At 41.6% G+C, this 17,833-nt stretch overlaps 1 protein-coding gene across 1 annotated transcript in view; it reads left to right on the forward strand.

Moving 5' to 3' along the window:
* The window catches only part of erc2 (ELKS/RAB6-interacting/CAST family member 2), a 51,058-nt gene that overhangs the window by 17,045 nt on the left and 16,180 nt on the right, over nucleotides 1–17,833 (forward strand). The window contains exons 3-10 of the mRNA XM_040052108.1: nucleotides 4,875–4,898; nucleotides 10,092–10,526; nucleotides 10,872–10,946; nucleotides 13,069–13,224; nucleotides 14,032–14,199; nucleotides 14,650–14,817; nucleotides 15,641–15,778; nucleotides 17,510–17,650. Of these exons, the coding sequence (XP_039908042.1) occupies nucleotides 4,875–4,898; nucleotides 10,092–10,526; nucleotides 10,872–10,946; nucleotides 13,069–13,224; nucleotides 14,032–14,199; nucleotides 14,650–14,817; nucleotides 15,641–15,778; nucleotides 17,510–17,650 (1,305 nt within the window). The remainder of the gene's footprint in view (nucleotides 1–4,874; nucleotides 4,899–10,091; nucleotides 10,527–10,871; nucleotides 10,947–13,068; nucleotides 13,225–14,031; nucleotides 14,200–14,649; nucleotides 14,818–15,640; nucleotides 15,779–17,509; nucleotides 17,651–17,833) is intronic.

A 17,833-nucleotide genomic window follows, 5' to 3' on the forward strand; every position in this document is an offset into this window, starting at 1 on the left:
ACAGTTTCTTCTGCCTGCCTCATAAATCTATAGTATTCATTTATATTGTTAATTAATTGCAACATTCTACAAAAAATAGACTTTGTGAACATTTAAGAGAACGTAAGCTCATTCCATAACTACAACAAGGACTGAAAATCATGATTAGCAGAGGCGTGCGCTGACAATTAATGAAAGGCAAGCAGTGTTGATGAATCAATCAGTGATTCAACTGGTCAATGCACAAATGGTCCGCACTTACGCACTTCAAACACTCAGAAATTATTTTGATGATTTTCTCCTGTGCTGAAAATCTATGTACTGCATCTTGAGAGACAACTGTTATTACAGGCTTCCTGCACTCTTGAACTGTTGGTAGGTTTGAGAGATCTTCTCTATAGTTCAGTCAGTCCTGTCACCCCCATATTTACTGATACGCCACCATGGATGCATGTGGGGTTTTCCATAAAGATAGCAGACTGTGTTGCCAAAAACACACAAAAAACAACAGTGCTCTCTCACCATTGCTGTCAAGATACACACGTATTTCTTACTTTCAGCAGAAAGAGAAAAGATGCGACATACCTGTGGGGTCAATATGGGGTCATCACATTTGCCTGGCTATATATTTATCTCTCTCTCTCTCTCTCTCTCTCTCTCTCTCTCTCCATATGTATATATGTGTGTGTGTATGTGTGTGTAAATGGCTGCAAACACAGTTACAAAAAACTTTAATTAAAAAAAATAGATAGCAGCACTCTCATTATGGCTTCTCTCATTTGATGATGATGGATTGGGGTAATCACCACCCCCGTATGTTTTCTCAAAGAGAGCAGAAGTAAGTACATAAACCTTTACTTGTGCCCCCATGTGCACTCAAATACATGAGTTTTACAGGCGTTGGTTATGAATCTAATTATTTAATACATTAACGGTTAAAGAAGCAAAAGTTAACATGTGTTGTATTTTATTGCTCAGAGGGTTTAAAAACAAAACATTGGCTGTTTCCAGTGTATATTGGTTTGCCCTGACTTGTTATTAGGTTATAGCTAATAAATAACTTTTATAACCATGTGGATGGCAACTTTGCATTATATTATCCAATAAATACTAGCAAAAATGATAACAATAGTACTACTAATAAACAGTGTGCTATCAATGAGTTTAGAAACATAAATAAAAAAATATAATCAATAAATTATTTGCTCTTCTTTTGCGTATTACATCAACGGTGAACAGATCTGCATCAGAGCACAGTTTAACTGCTAAAATGAATAATTTCATCTTGTGTTTGAACTTCATATCATTCTTCACAGTGACGCGTTGACACTCAGTTAATTAAACAAAGCCTAAGTGTAGAAGATCACTCCTCAGTCTTTGGTTTTTATCAAACTTAATGATGCTGGAGTATTATAGTTGGCTGTTCTTGACTATGAGGAGAACATCTAATATGTTTAGCCATCACGCCTACAGCTTTAAACATCCATATTGAAAGATATCAAAATGAAATTCCCCTACCAAGGGTTAATCTTTAGTAGTGCTGCATAGAAAAAATCTTGCTGCACAGTTGTGTGTACTGCCTTGACTCACAGATCTGTGCCTTTACTCTGCTGCCTAACTTTCCTGTAGCTGCATGCAGATGCACAGTTGCCTCGTGTGGGTGTAATTGTGTATTGTCAGCTGTCACGACATACAATACAAAGATTAGGAATGTAGTGAGGAGTAGGCTGCTCCGAGTCAGCACTTTAAAGCTGTCTGTCAGATGCAAACACCCACATTCTTTAACACATACACAGACAGTATGCCACACATATCGCAGCTTTTTCCTTTGCCACCTGGTAAAACCGCCTAAATGCCACCAGCTTTGAATATAATTCTGAGGGTAGAGTAGCTTTAACAGTTTTTATTACTCATTGCAAGACACATTTTAGCTATCCTAGTAAACACCCATCCTTGTGGGCAACTGGTTAGAATAATAAGGCGGGGCAGAGTAGAAGTTTCTGTTGAAGTTTTCTCTGCTTCCAGGATTTATGGAGGCAAAGTATAAGTCTGAAAAGGTCATGCCTTATTGTTAAACCAACAAGTGATAGAGGTGTAGCAGGAATGCTAGTTCTTTTAAACAGGGCACAAAGGGAGGTTGGCTGGCTCCTCTGACATCTGCTGTTGAGGAAAAAGGTGGTTGATTGTGGATCACATTTAAAATTTTCCCAACAGCTACAACTATTTAATGCCACCTGTCGGCCCCTGCTAAGGAGAAGAACTCTTTAAAAAATGTCAAGGATGTTAGAAATCAGCCAGTATTTTCACAGAGATTCCTGAGCCTTTGTTTGATAATTTAGCTATGAAGAAAGAGCATCAAAGACATGTTGTAGGCAGGAGATTTTACACTCTGGGTTCAATCTGTTTAATGTCATGTTTGACTCTTTAAGATGTAGCACGTGCACATTCTTACAGAACAACAGTACTTTTAGATGTCAAAATGACAAAATATAGTTTTAAAGTCTTCATAAACCTTCATACACCTCTCATTAGTTATTATTAATGTGTGGCTCTCTTCCACAGCGTGTCTTTGTCCTGTCTTCCTCCCCTCACCCCAGCCATTCGTGGCAGACGGCCGCCCCTCCTTGAGCCTGGCTGGAGGTTTCTTCCTGTTAAAAGGGAGTTTTTCCAAAGCGCTTGCTCATAGGGAGCCATATGATTGTTGGGGGGTTTTCTGTTTTCTTTGTATTATTGTAGGGCCTTTACCTTACAATATAAAGTGCCTTGAGGCAACTTTTATTGTAATTTGGCATTGTATAAATACAACTGAATTGAATACTTACTGTAGTTGTAAGCTGCCTTGTGGTATTGTGCACAATACAGTGCTTACATAATACAGTGCTAAAGAGTAAGCACATACAGTGGTTACTCTTTGCATGAGTAGGTAGATGGAACTGTAGTAAGTTTCTGTCTACCGATCCTGCCTTATCCTGTGGTAGCTGGGATATGCCTCAGTTTGAGAAACAGGTAAGGAAAATGGATGGATGGATTGCTAGAGTAGAGTTAGGTCTAAAGTTCAGGTTAATGCAATTTTGCAGGCAGATTTTTTAAGAAACTTATTCCACTTAATCTCAGTCTTTTTTCTCTAGATTAACCAAAGTCTTCCTTTTTATAGATATATTCCTTAAAATGGCTGAATCTGACTCCTTGTTTATGGTCTCTCTCAAATGGATTTCCTGTTTCCGCACTACAAGATTTCTGACAGCCAGTTACCCCCGGCTGCACCAGGTGTCAGTCGAAGAGGGAAGCTTAGCATCTCTCTGCGACTCTGGTGAAACCTCTGGAAGCAATTTTTTAGGATATGCGGCAAAACAGAAGCCTACTCGTGAGAGAGAGGGTGACCAAAAAGGGAACATCCGCTGAGTCATTACTGACTCACAGAAACTTCCACAGTTCTGCTGTGATTATTGGAGGAACGGCCATGCAGTCAATTTAACCCACAGTGCAATTATGTAAATGGATTCACTGGACTGGCTTTTGCAGTTCAGTTCCAAGATGGGAGGTAATTTAGGAGAAAGGAGCAGAAATGAGGGAGGATAAGAAAGAAAGTATGTGAGGAGAAATAAACGGTTGGGTTTCAGTATTTGCAGAGATTTAACCTCTACATGTTCAAAAAATTAGATATATTTCTAACATCTTTTTATGTACATAGCAAATTAATATTTCTGTGAGAGAGAAAACTTTGTGTTGAAAAGTGTTTGTCACTAAGAGACTGTTCAGGTTTTAAAGTTTGGCCTCATTCTCTGTTTTATATATTTCCAACAGCACTGACTCACTGAAGGGAGTTGTGCTTGGCAGCAGTCCTGCAAGAATGCTGACACAAACACCGCCCCCTGATGGCCGGAAGAGTACATGTTTTATATTTACACAGTATCATGTCAGTTCTGTGCTCAGATACTGAGCCAAATGAGAAGGTTTTGTGACATTTATGATAATTTTGTATTTATATTAAGAGGTGGCTGTACTACATATATTATAACGTAGTTACACTGTAATTATTATAAATTAAAACTGCAACTAGTGACTCTGTGGTTAATCTGTTCATTATGTTACGTCCCTCTGCAATTACTATTTCAATAAGTTCTGATGAAATGGTAAAATAAGCTAACAAAGATCAAAAAATATATTTGCTGCAAGACTGTAAGAGGAAAAAATGTACTTTTACAGCTGGTGTAATGTTTTGCGTATTTGCTCTATAGCTGCAGTTTTCTACGATAATGCTTCATCTCATCATTATCATTCTTAATAACATAATTTATACTGCTTTTATTAATTGTACATCTATCACTGCTGCTAACCAGAATGCTTAAGTCATTTTTTAAAAAGCCATTTCCAATCTTTTCTTCATCTCTTTCCAGAAAGGCCATTCTGATAAAGTCATCATTTTTCTGTGGACAGACTTTTGACTTCTTGTAGAGAGAAAAAGCAGAAATAAAAGAAATAGCTGAGCTCTAGTAAGTCTCAGCACGCAGTGAGATGAGAAGTGTACAGAATTCCATCTCTAACTTTTTGATGGTTATGTGTACACCCTCTGAGCACTCTGTATAGACAGAGCTATTAATGTGAACACATATGTGTAAGTGTGGAAGTACAGCTCAGGACTCTGAAGCATCCTTTATCAATTAAATGCTGTCACTATTAAAATGATTAATTTTTTCCATTGCTTTTCCTACTATGACAAGCCAAAATGTCTGTTTTTAAGAAGAATTTGCACTACTGACTGTGGACTGATAAACTGGCAGCTCTCATTTTAATCTCTGACTTGTTTATGTTCATCCGTCTCTGTTGCATCAAGCTCTGACGCTGTGTTTTCACCATACATTTGTTTTTCTGTTCATTCTGCCCATGCTCTGCAGCTGCTGGATGCCAGGAGAACCAAGGTTTGTCCCTATGTTTGCACCACGTGCTGAGTGCACAACATAGAGTCACCTTCAGTGTGGCGTGTATTTTCAGACACCTGGCAATCCCTTTGCACCATACAGTCCTTTCTCCTATGAATCCTATAACTCCTAGAAGTTAAATATTTTCAGTGTTTCAGGCTCCCTTCTTGTCCTATGAACCCTGGTCTTTATGTTTCCTCATTTTAAGAGTACAAAGCGATTACTCTGTTTAATGTAATAATGTCTGGTGCTCCTTTAGTACAACAAAACCTAAAACCTCAGACTCCCCGTGAAGTCGGTTTGATTTCACATATTTTCCACTCCTTCAGATCCTGACTGAGCTATTTTCTGAACAAAGAGTAATTTGTGCTCCACTCTCTGTCTCTGCTGGAAGAAAATTTCAACAGAAGTCAGTTTTTGACAGAAACTGGGCCTTAAAGGTATTCCTCTAGACCCAAAACCAATCAATAAAAAGAATGTGAATGGTGTATAGCTTTGATATCATGTAATACGGACAGACAAATTCACAAACATGCACACCTTTGTTCAACAGATGGCTGATTTGTCCCTATGGAGTATCAATACTGTAACTTCTGTTCATTAATTTTATATTTTAACTAGTTTTCATCCACCCAGCCAGTCTCTACCAGGAAATTTCACAGTTAGTTTGCATATGTTTTCATTGTAACAGTATGCCCCCTCTGATATTTTTAACTTTTAGTATTCGTGTCCTGGTGGCAGATGCATAAAGCTGTGTGTATGCACAAAGGCAAAGGCAGATTTATGAAACCATGCATACAGATTGTGCTCTTCAAATGTACCTAGACACTTAGATTAAAACAAAAATCTGTATAGTTGATAAGTTTTGTATCCCATATTATCCTCATCAGTTTCACCATATCTGCGCTGATTTCCTCTAAAAATGTCCCTCATATGGTCTGAAGATCTAGTGCATCTAAGAAAATTTGAGCATTGTGAAAAGTTCATTTTTTGGTGATTAAATTAAAGAAGGTGAACTTTGATACATTCTACATATGGGGCGCCGTTTGTAAAGTGAAACATGCTGAAATTAACGGCAACATTTTTCCACATTTAGCTCAAAACAAGTCATTTTTTACAACATTTAGTAAAATATTTGTAACTTTTCATATTTAAAACAGAATTTTAAATGTTAAATCTAAATGTTAAATATTCAATCTAAATGTTAAATATTAAATCTAAATGTTAAATGTTAAATCTAAATATTATATTTAAATCTAAATCTAAATCTAAATGTTAAATCTGAATGTTAAATGTTAAATCGAAATATTATATTTAAATCTAAATGTTAAATGTTAAATCTAAATATTATATTTAAATCTAAATCTAAATGTTAAATCTAAATGCTAAATGTTAAATGTTAAATCTAAATGTTTAGGCTAACATGCAAATTTATTGCACGGATCAGCGGAAATACCAAAATAAAAGCTTTCCGAAAACCTCCGGTTTCTACATTCATCATATATAAAGTGAAATATTTCAGGTCTTTATAAAAAAAATATAGATTTCATTTTGAGTGAAATACTGTTCACACAGTATAAATAATGTCTATCTCTCAGTCTAGTTCAGTACATGCAAACACAACCCAACTGCTGACTTGACAGTTCTCCAGATAATGATCATTGACATCGTCCACAAGGGCACGGAAGAAAAGGCTGGCTGTTGCAGAGTGCTGTGCTCAAGCTTATTCGTGGATAGCTGACTTCAAGGGAAAAATGTGGTAGGAATAGTGCACAAACAGCAGGGATGACAGCAGCCTTGAGAGAATCGTGGGAAAAGTTGATTCAAGAACTTGTGGACAGATGCAGTGTTACTGGGCTGTTGCACAGACGTGCAAAATGCTTTTTTTCAAATGAAGCAAAGGTCCTGAAGTCTGGGGGAAGAGTGGAAAAGGCACAAAATCGAAGATGTTTGAAGTCCAGTAAGAAGTCCGCACACTCTGTGATGACTCAGGGTGCCAAGTCCTCAGCCGATGTTGTTGGTGTTTTGGTCCGCTGTTTTTTATCAAGTCCAAAGTCAACACTGACATCTACCAGGAGATTTTATAACACTTTATGCTTCCATCTGCAGAAAAGCACCACCTGCTCACAGTGCCAGAACTGCTACCATGACCATGTTATTACTGTAAATGATTAGCCAGCCAACTCTCCTGACCCGAATCCCGCAGAGAATCTAAGATGAAGATGAGAAACACCTGACCCAAAAATACAGTCGAGCTGAAGGCCGCCATCAAAGGAACCGAGAAGTAACACCTCAGCAGTGGAACAACCGTGTCATACTGCTCTGATGCAGTAATTAGTGGCAAAGGATTCCCAAGTACTGAGTATTTATATAAACATATATTCCATTAATTAAATATTTCTACATTACAAATTGTTTTAATAGTTTACTGGACTTCTGATTTTCATGAGCTTTAAACCACAAAAATCAAATCCATCCAGCCATCCATCCATCTTCTCCTGCCTTATCCGGGGCCGGGTCGCGGGGCAGCAGCCTAAGCAGAGAAGCCCAGACCTTCCTCTCCCCAGCCACCTCCTCTAGCTTATCCGGGGGAACACCAAGGCGTTCCCAGGCCAGCCGAGAGATATAATCTCTCCAGCGTGTCCTGGATCCTCCCGGTGCGACATGCCCGGAACACCTCACCCAGGAGGTGCCCAGGAGGCATCCTTCTCACCCTATCTCTAAGGGAGAGGCCAGCCACCCTTCGGAGGAAGCTTATTTCCTCCGCTTGTATCCACGATCTCGTTCTTTCGGTCACTACCCACAGCTCGTGGCCAGACTCTGCTTCCTCCTCAGAAGATGTGTCAGTGGGATTAAGGAGGTCCTTGAAGTATTCCTTCCACCGCCCGACAATTTTCTCAGTTGAAGTCAGCAGCGCTCCACCAGCACTATACACAGTGCACGTAGAGCACCGCTTTCCCCTCCTGAGACGCCTGACGGTTTGCCAGAATCTCTTTGAGACAGTCCGAAAGTCTTTTTCCATGGCCTCTCCGAACTCCTCCCACACCCGAGTTTTTGCTTCAGCCACTGCCCGAGCCGCATTCCACTTGGCCTGTCGGTACCTGTCGGCTGCCTCCGAAGTCCCACAGGCTAGCCAAGCCCGATAGGACTCCTTCTTCAGCCTGGTGGCTCCCTTCACCTCTGGTGTCCACCATTTGGTTCGGAGGTTACCACCACGACAGGCACCAACCACCTTGCGGCCGCAGCTCAATGCAGCAGCTTCGGAAATGCTGAACATGATCCATTCGGACTCAATGTCCCCAGTCTCCCTCACAATGCTGTTGAAGCTCTGCCGGAGGTGTGTGTTGAAGATCTCACGGACTGGGGCCTCTGCTAGGCGTTACCAGAACACCCTCACTACGCGTTTAGGTGCACCGGGTCTATCCAGCGTCCTCCCCCGCCACCTGATCCAACTCACCACCAGGTGGTGATCAGTTGACAGCTCAGCCCCTCTCTTTACCCAAGTGTCCAGAACATATGGTCACAGGTCTGGTGATACGATTACAAAATCGATCATCGACCTGCGGCCTAGAGCGTCCTGGTGCCACGTGCACTTATGGATACTCTTATGTTCGAACAAAGTGTTTGTATGGCCAAACTGTGATTTGCGCAGAAGTCCAATAACAAAACACTGCTCGGGTCTGTTACGCAGGGAGGACATCCCTCCCAATCATGCCCCTCCAGGTATCGCTGTCGTTACCCACGTGAGCATTGAAGTCTCCCAGTAGGACAACAGAGTCTCCAGGTGGAGCAACTTCCAGCACCCCACCCAGGGACTCTAAGAAGGCTGGGTACTCTGAACTGCCACTCAGCGCATAAGCGCAGATGACAGTCAGGACCCGTTCCCCGACCCTAAGGCGCAGGGAACAAACCCTCTCATCCACTGGGAAGAATCCCAGCGTACAGGCAGCAAGCCGAGGAGTTATTAGAATACCCACCCCAGCCCGCCGCCTCTCACCAGGGGCAACTCCAGACTGAGACAGAGTCCAGCCCCTCTCCAGGAGACTGGTTCCAGAGCCCAAGCTATGCGTAGAGGTGAGCCCAACTATATCTAGCTGGTACCTCTCAACCACACGCACTAACTCGGGTTCCTTCCCCACCAGAGAGGTGACATTCCTTGTCCCAATTGCCAGTCTTGGTAGCCGGGGATCAGTGCGCCAGGGCCTCTGCTCCTGGCCGCCGCCCGGCACACAATTCACCCGACCCCTACGGCACCTCCTGCAGGTGGTGGGCCTACAGGAGAATGGGCCCATGTCCCCTTTTCGGGCTGTGCCCGACCGGGCCCCATGGACTAAGGCCTGGACACCAGACACTCGCCCTCAGGCACCCTCCCCGGGCCTGGCTCCAGGGCGGGGTCCCGGTAACCCTGTCCCGGGCAGGGTAAACTGTTCCCTCGATGTTTACCTCATAAGGGTCTTCTGAATCGCTCTTTGTCTGGTCCCTCACTCAGGACCAATTTTCCATGGGAGACCCTACCAGGGGGCAAAAGCCCCCGGACAACATAGCCCATGGGATCCCTGGGACACACAAACCCCTCCACCACGATAAGGTAGCGATTCACAGAGGGGATAATAATCAAATTTAAAACAAAAAAGGCTTGGAATATTTCACTTTATGTTTGATGAATACAGATGATTATGATCATTTAGATTTAGAATTAAATTAAATTTCAGGGTGTTCAGTTTTTTTTTTTTAGTTCATCTACACACTTTCTTCACTTATATGTACCAGTTTACATAAAGTTGAATGTGCATGTTATTGTACATGCACTTGGTCCCTGCTTTCTCAGAGTGAAAGTCAGACCTGTGAGAGCACCAGGGTGTTTCTGTGTATAATAAAGCCCTTTACAGACTAATAAATTTATATTTGGAAGCTGTGAATTCTTTTTAAAGATATTTTCTCCAACAACTGTAAATCTTTGCAGTCAGGACTTAAATTAGATCCGTGCTTCACACTTTTTCAACAAATAAACCTAAAATCTAAAAGCGTGCCAAGGTAAGTCATGTGTTCCCTATGATCGACCTGCTGTGGGATTGTTTGTTCATCCCCATGTGTAGTGTTATTACGTAATGTTGTGTTATGAGCTATACCTAAAAATAGTTTCAATAATTGGTGAGCCTCTGTGTGTGTTTGTATATGTGTGTGTGTTTGTAGCATCTTCAGATGACCATCCAAGCTCTGCAGGATGAATTGCGCACACAGCGAGACCTCAACCACCTGCTGCAGCAGGAGAGCGGTAACCGCTCTGGGTCTGAGCATTTCACCACCATTGAGCTGACAGAGGAGAACTTCCGGCGGCTACAGGCTGAACATGACAGACAGGCCAAGGAGCTCTTCCTGCTGAGAAAGACCCTAGAGGAGATGGAACTGAGGATTGAGACCCAGAAACAAACCCTGGGTGCCAGAGATGAGTCAATTAAGAAGTTGCTTGAGATGCTACAGAGCAAAGGGCTGCCCCCGGGCCCGGGCAGGGCGACCGAGGAGGAGGAGCAAGAACGAGCCCGGCGCATTGCTGAAGCAGAGGCGCAACTGGGACACCTGGAGGTCATTCTGGATCAAAAGGAGAAGGAAAACATCCATTTGCGAGAGGTAGTATATGTCGAGGGTTAAGATGATGATGTTAAGTCATTGCATTCACTGCTTTAGAGTAAAATAAAAAAAACTGTTCTTTTGTTTTGTTGTCACTAGATGGCAGTGCAGCATGTCACAAAATCAATATTCTCTTCTCTGCTGCTTATCCCTGCATCATAACAATTATGTAATGTATGAAGTAAAAGAACTGAAGAGCAGTTGCATGAAATATTTTGCATGTGTAAGCATAAAGCTTTTATGCATTGTGAGGTGAGCTTTTGAAATTTTAATAATCTAGCTATTCATTGGAGACCACGATCGGTTTTGCTGTACCGCTGCTACAAATTGTTGTCTTTTTTTAAGGAACTGCACAGAAGAAATCAACTGCATCAGGACCCAAGTAAAACTAAGGCCCTGCAGACCATTATAGAGATGAAAGTAAGACTCCTATACAGCCTGCGCATAAACACATACAGCAGGGCCCATCATCAACTACGCTTCACTGCTTCTGTTTAAAGCCAGATGTTATTTTTGTATTTACCTAACTGACTGACGTTCACAGCTGTAGCATGTTTGCCACTGCATGTCTAAATGGAAACCTGTTCCGCCAAATCTATTGTTGTGATTGTGATCGTCGGCAGCTGAGTCAATCATCAACACACTGACACACTCTAGCAAACACACACACACACACACACGTACTGCTCACAAAGCAGTTGTGCAAACATAAACAAGAGTCAATATTACTGTTTAACATTTCAGCTGTTGTGGCTTGCTTGACAGATGGCCAGTTACCCCAGACAGTAACACACCACACCAGTTTCATGACAAGATGTTTTCTATTCTGCATGACAGATTGTTTGCAAACATCCCAGACTCCAGCTCTATCATTTCAGCTTCATTTTTCTGCAGGGGAGTATTGTAACTCCAGAGCATTGTTTTAAAATTTTCATTCAAGGTTTCTGAACTGAGGAAAAACTACTGAGATGAAATATAGCAAAAAAAGTGTATAAAAGGATAGCAAGAAGCATCTTGGATTTTAAATAATTCCACAAAACATACCATATGGAGAATCTTTTAGGATGAAGGACCCCACCCTCTTTACACAAGCATGTTGTACAGCAGCTGGATGTGACACTAGCGATATCAGGCTCATCCAATGAACCACTGTAGACACCACCAGCCTCACTGCAGAGGCCTGACATCACTTCCTCAAAATAAATCATGACATCATCGCTGAGCTGACACAGCCCCTCTCACTCGGCTGGATCCGTGCCGAGCAGGCCCCAGCCTAGTCATGTGATGTGCAAGCTCTAGGATCCTGTTGATTTTCATACGGCGCGTGGGGAAGTCCCGCCTCCTTTCTCCTCCTGTGCTGTTCAGGAAGACCCTGCATCTCTCCCCCTCTCCTCTCTCCCACTGCTGTGTTGATGCTGATGGAAGCACGAATAATCCTCCCTCCCTCTCTTCCCCTACATCCCTCCCACCCTCTCCTCCTCACTCACCAGAGACAGTGCACGGTATATAGCCTGCCTGCTGCTGCCATGGAAACAGGTGTGGTTGTTTATGACAGTGAGAGGCCAGTATGCAGGGAGATAGAGAGACAGAGAGGCATACAGAGGCAGGGAAAGGGTGATAAAGAGCAAGATTTACTGACCAGGTCGATGTACCAGTGATTACATGTGGATGGAATAAAATCACTCTTCTTTAAAGGTACGATGTCTTGTCTCGATTGCAGCAGTGTTAGTTCATTGATGTTCGTCTCGTAACACAGAGACTGAGGTGAGGTGCAGCAGCAGGGCGAAGTGCATGTACAATGTGCAGTGCTCATACATTGACGTTAACCCCTCAGATCCTTGTCTGGTACTTCATCATTCCTCATCACATTTCCCACCTTCCTCTGCAGCGGGCTATCACTGCCCCTGCTAATGGCCATAAGTTCATAAGTTCAGAGTCACTAAGAGGAAAGAAGGAGGGACACAAAAAAAGAGAGAAAGACAGAGAACAACAAGGTTGCTCCATGCTCTGCTGGAGAGGGAGATGGACCATGGCTAATCTTAAAGACGTTGTATTATTTATTTAAAAAGCCGTGAAGCTAAAGCTGCACTCACAGTCGCAGTCTAGAGACTGGATTCTGCATTGATCTGCAAGCATCTACGGCAAAAGCTACGGCTTGTTACTTTTCTTCCTTTCCCCCCTGCGCATTTCTCTCCGGTCCTGGTTGATCTCGCCGTACTGGATGTGCGCTCAATATTTCCCAATGGTGATTAATCCTCCGAGCTGCCGCACGGAGCTGAGTAGAACGCTTCTGATTTCACCGACAGATACTGCAGTTGCTCTCAGTCAGACCAAAGAGCTTTTTCCATTCTTGGTTTATCTCACTATATCTTTCAGTTCCTCCCCCCCTTTCAGTCTCTGTGTCTGTATTTCTCTTTAAATCTTTTACCCTCCATTTGTTTCCTGGACTCTTTTCTTTAGCTCAGATTTATTTGCAGCATGCAACTTTTGGACATGCCAGTCCTGGTTTTGAGGTGTGTCTCCTCCGCGTGTTTGTGTGCAGGACACCAAAATTGCCTCTCTGGAACGCAACATTCGGGATCTGGAGGATGAGATTCAAATGCTGAAGGCAAACGGCTTACTGAACACAGAGGACAGAGAAGAGGAAATCAAACAGATGGAGGTCTACAAGAACCACTCTAAGTTTATGAAGACGAAGGTAGAGACTAACTGCACTGTGCATGCAGATCTGATGCTGTTAAAGTATGGCTTAATATAAAATGGCAGGCATGATGTTCAGGGTACAGAGCTGTGCAGAAGAGAGAGTACTGAAAAATGTTGTGTTACATAAATGAGCTGCTTTAACACATAGTGAGAACAGCAAAGTGCCCTGTCGGCAAAAAATCTGAAAGAGGCTCCGTGCCAAAAGTGGGGAAAAATCCAAACTTTGCAAACGCACACTTTAACATTTGAAAACACTTTTCTTCCTTAATTACACATAAAAAGTACATCACTTTATTAATCTGTGGCCACAAGACAAACACAAGTCTAAAATAAGATAAGCCACAATGAAAGCTTTGTTTTTGTTGAACTGACTTCCGCTGCTTGTTTTCCGATCGGTCCGTGATGATAAGTTGTGTTTGCATATCAGAGTTAGAGTCATACACTCAAGCACAGCCACCTACAACCTGTGATAGTGTCAAGGTGTGTGTGTCTGTGACTTTCTGGGGCTCACGTACGTGTCTTTGGAGTGTTTACGTTTTCTCTCCCTATTAAGCGACCAGCCACAGTTTTGTTCTTCTATTTTTAGACTTCTTTTCATCAATCATGAATAGAAATGATGTATAATATATGATGAATGCAGGGGAGTTAGTCCCAAATGCATATTTAATGAGGGAGAAGTGTGTTGATGAAAATAGTGCGAAAGCTGTGCAGACTAGCTCGCGGTTCCCATTCGTGAGCGTGAAATCGTTACACTGCTCACGTAACGGTTGGGTCAAAATGATCTGCTTCCTCTCATGTACAGATTGACCAGTTGAAGCAGGAGTTGTCAAAGAAAGAGTCAGAACTGCTGGCTCTGCAGACGAAGCTAGAGACCCTCAACAACCAGAACTCAGACTGCAAACAGCATATCGAGGTGCTCAAAGAGTCTCTCACTGCCAAGGAGCAACGTGCTGCCATCCTGCAAACGGAGGTAATAAAACAAGCTCAACTTATTTGTACACGTACAATAAATTAACTTAACAATACATCGCTTCACAAACATTCTCAAGCTCCTAGCCAAACTGAGCAAACAATAGGCTCGCCCTGGGCCCGAGGCTTATTACAGCAAATCATATCAGCAGTGTGTTTGCTTTGAAAGCTTTGTAGTAAGTGAAGTGCAACCTAGGTCACTACCAATGAAAAACTGTTGCCCAGTGTACTGTCACAGCTCATAGACCAGAAAACATCACAGATCTGCAGTAATAAATAAATAACTGTGGTGAATTATTAAAATACTTCCCTAATAAATACTCATCCAGCACCTTTTTTACTTTAGGGTTACTATAAGTTATTAAATCAAAGTGCTTTTAACTATAATGCTACACTTGGGATAATTAGTCCACTTTGTGTGCTTCCTCTGACATGTACTAATGTGCTTTAGGTTGACGCTTTACGTCTACGTCTGGAGGAGAAAGAGTCCTTCTTGAACAAGAAAACCAAGCAGCTGCAGGACCTGACGGAGGAGAAGGGTACTCTCGCCGGAGAAATCAGGGACATGAAGGACATGCTTGAGGTCAAAGAAAGAAAGATTAATGTCCTGCAGAAAAAGGTGAGAATGGAAGGAAAGAAGACCTCACCATGTAGAAACATTAAGGGAGGAAATACACTTTAACCACAATTTTGGCTTGCCCACATTACTCTGCTTTTGAGTTATTGTTTATTTTTTGTCTACAACACACTGTATTGTGGAGGCATGTCTAATTACTCTAGATTTAGTCACAAATTTGAAATGAACAGCGACTGTGTGGGTTGTTTTGTCACATTTCCGTGTCCTGGACTAAACCAGTCGCTCTGTGGAAATATAAAGCTGGGAGGTTACTCTGTCCATGAAGTGTGAGAGAGTCTCATGCTCTCAGGGGAAAATGCCCATAGAAAGACAAGCAAGAAGATATTTCTGCCTCACTGGCTCTCATTTGTGTGTGCTATAAATACTCACAGAGTGTTACTCCATATCGCACCCAGACCTGCTCTCCTGTTTTGTTTTTCTTCTCTTGTGTCTGATCACACACACCCCTCTCTCTCTCTCATCTTTGCACTTTTATCTGTTTCATCATTTTTATTAATTATGAATCATTGTTTTTTCCTGTCTTATCATAAATAAAATACCTTAATTCAGGTCAGTCCTGCACTGCTCAGATAGCAGTTTGGTATATATTCAGGTTTACATTAAGTTCTGCTTTTCAAAACTTAAAGGTCTTATAGTTTTTGATGTATTTCTTCTCACATTGTACACAGTGTTGCTTCTGTAGTGTGTTAAGCTTCAGAGACTTAAAAAATGGCAGATATACCAACTTTAAATGTTGCGCTGGTTTGGAGATCGTGCTTTTTATTGTGTGTTTTGCTACTTGTTCTTTCTTATTTTTCTGAGTCAGATTGAGAACCTGCAGGAGCAGCTGCGGGACAAAGACAAGCAGCTGGGGAACCTCAAGGACAGGGTCAAGTCTCTGCAGACCGACTCCAGTAACACAGACACTGCCCTGGCCACCCTGGAAGAGGCGCTGTCAGAGAAGGTAGATCACGCCACCCTTATACCACAGAACCCACAACACTGTCTGAACTGTGACACTTTATCTGTTTGTAGTTACTATCATATTATCAAAAGGATGTATATAGTGGAAGGAATTCCAGGTGACTGTTTCAGACAATCATTCATTCAAAATCCAGGATGTGAATGACCTCTTTTTTTCTTGTATGCTCTCAAGAAGACCACAAGGACCAAACATTAGCGTCATTATCGACAAGAAATTGAGATTAGCAAACCTTTTTCCTGACGTTTTATATCTTTGTTAGATCGCAGTAACACGGTCCTAAGCAAACTTGTATTCCCTGACCGACTGGTAAATGGTTGCTGGCTGTCGCTAAGTGACACTGATCACAAAGAGGATGCTGCACCAAAAACCTCCTTGTGGTTGTTTTGGTCACTAGCAGATTGGCACATTGCCAGCGTTTGTATGGGTGGCTCCAACTTGTCTGCAACATTTTCTCTCTGGGCTCTAGTGAAACTTGAACACACTGCAAGTGCCACACAGAGTAGAAAAGGAGCTTGTTCGCCATCAGTTCAATTAAATTCATTTCAATTCAATTTTATTTATATAGTGCCAATTCAACAACAATCACCTCAAAGTGCTTTATATTGTAAGCTAATATTAGAGAGAAGCTATCTGCTGTGACTGTTTGGGGGTGAGGAAAAAGAGAAGATAAATACACATTTATTTATTTAATTTAGTAAAAGTTACACTCTTTAAAGAGAATAATGTAAGCTTCGGTGTTGTCATAGATACTTGAACTTTAGAGTTGCTCATAAGGGGAATTTGAAGAGACACAAACAGAAATGCTTCCTCTTATTTCCAGACTTCATATTAAGCCTGGTCAGCTGGTAGCTGGTGAAATTCCCACATATGTTAAACCTTTCCTCTAAATGAACCATGTTAGTAAAAATTCTTGTTTTCTGCTTCTTCTTCTTTCTTTTTTTTTAAACAACTACAAGTTGCGTCTAGTTGCTGTGGAGTGATTGTACAGAACTTCTGAAATTGTGACGAGATCAGATTTGTACTTGTGCAGAAAGAAGTGTGAATAGTATAAAATATTAAAACTTTTATTATTACATTCTGTTATTACATTCCTTGATATCAAAGAAGAGAGATGAAGGCACATGTCGCAGCAGGGCGACTGTGCCCTGCTCTGCACTAAGGCTGTTTGTGAAGCCCATCATGGTGCTTTAAAAAGCTCCATCAGGTTTGACTTTTCTTAATCCTCCTAAAAATCGTGGAACCTCATCAAATATCAGTAGTAACTCTATTACAGTTCATAGATTTATGTATAATTGAGGAAATAGCTGATGTAATCCTCTAGCTGCATTAGATATCATTATTTCTTTCCTGCACTAGTGTTTTATTCAATTTTTAGGTAACCAGATTTTGATGATTACATCTTTATTTATAAAAACATACAAGGAAAAAATAACAAAGTAGCACTGGGGTAAAATTCCAGGCACGGCATCTAGCTTGATTCAGCATTTTAGCTTAATTTTAGTCTAATTTCTTAATAACTGTATTTTTCATGTGTGATATTAATTTCACATAACTAGAGACATTTGTTTTTTAAAAGGAATGAACTGATACAAATCTCTGATTTGAGCTGGAACAATCTTAAATTAACATCTCAGCAGTTTAATGTTTATATAGACTCTTAACCGTTCAGTCATATGAAGAGTTTTAATTCTTTGTGCTTCTGTGCGTTAGGAGAGGATTATTGAGCGTTTGAAGGACCAAAGGGAGAGAGAAGACAGAGAACGACTGGAAGAAGTGGAATCATATAAGAAAGAGAACAAGGAATTGAAGGAGAAGGTGAACAGCCTGCAGATAGAACTAACAGAAAAGGAGGTCAGTGAGCAAAGAGATTTTCTCTATAAGGCTACAGGGCTGTGTACACATGACTGTGTCCTTCTCTTTGCTGCAGAGCATGTACCTTTTTTATGCACAGCAAATATTGAAACACTATCTTTCAGTAGGGCTTTAGGTGCCATTTAAGCAGTCGCCTCAGGTGCTGTAACTTTGTTGCACATG

The sequence above is a fragment of the Simochromis diagramma genome, unplaced genomic scaffold, assembly GCF_900408965.1.
Source record: "Simochromis diagramma unplaced genomic scaffold, fSimDia1.1 OVJJ01000389.1, whole genome shotgun sequence".
NCBI lineage: Eukaryota > Metazoa > Chordata > Actinopteri > Cichliformes > Cichlidae > Simochromis > Simochromis diagramma.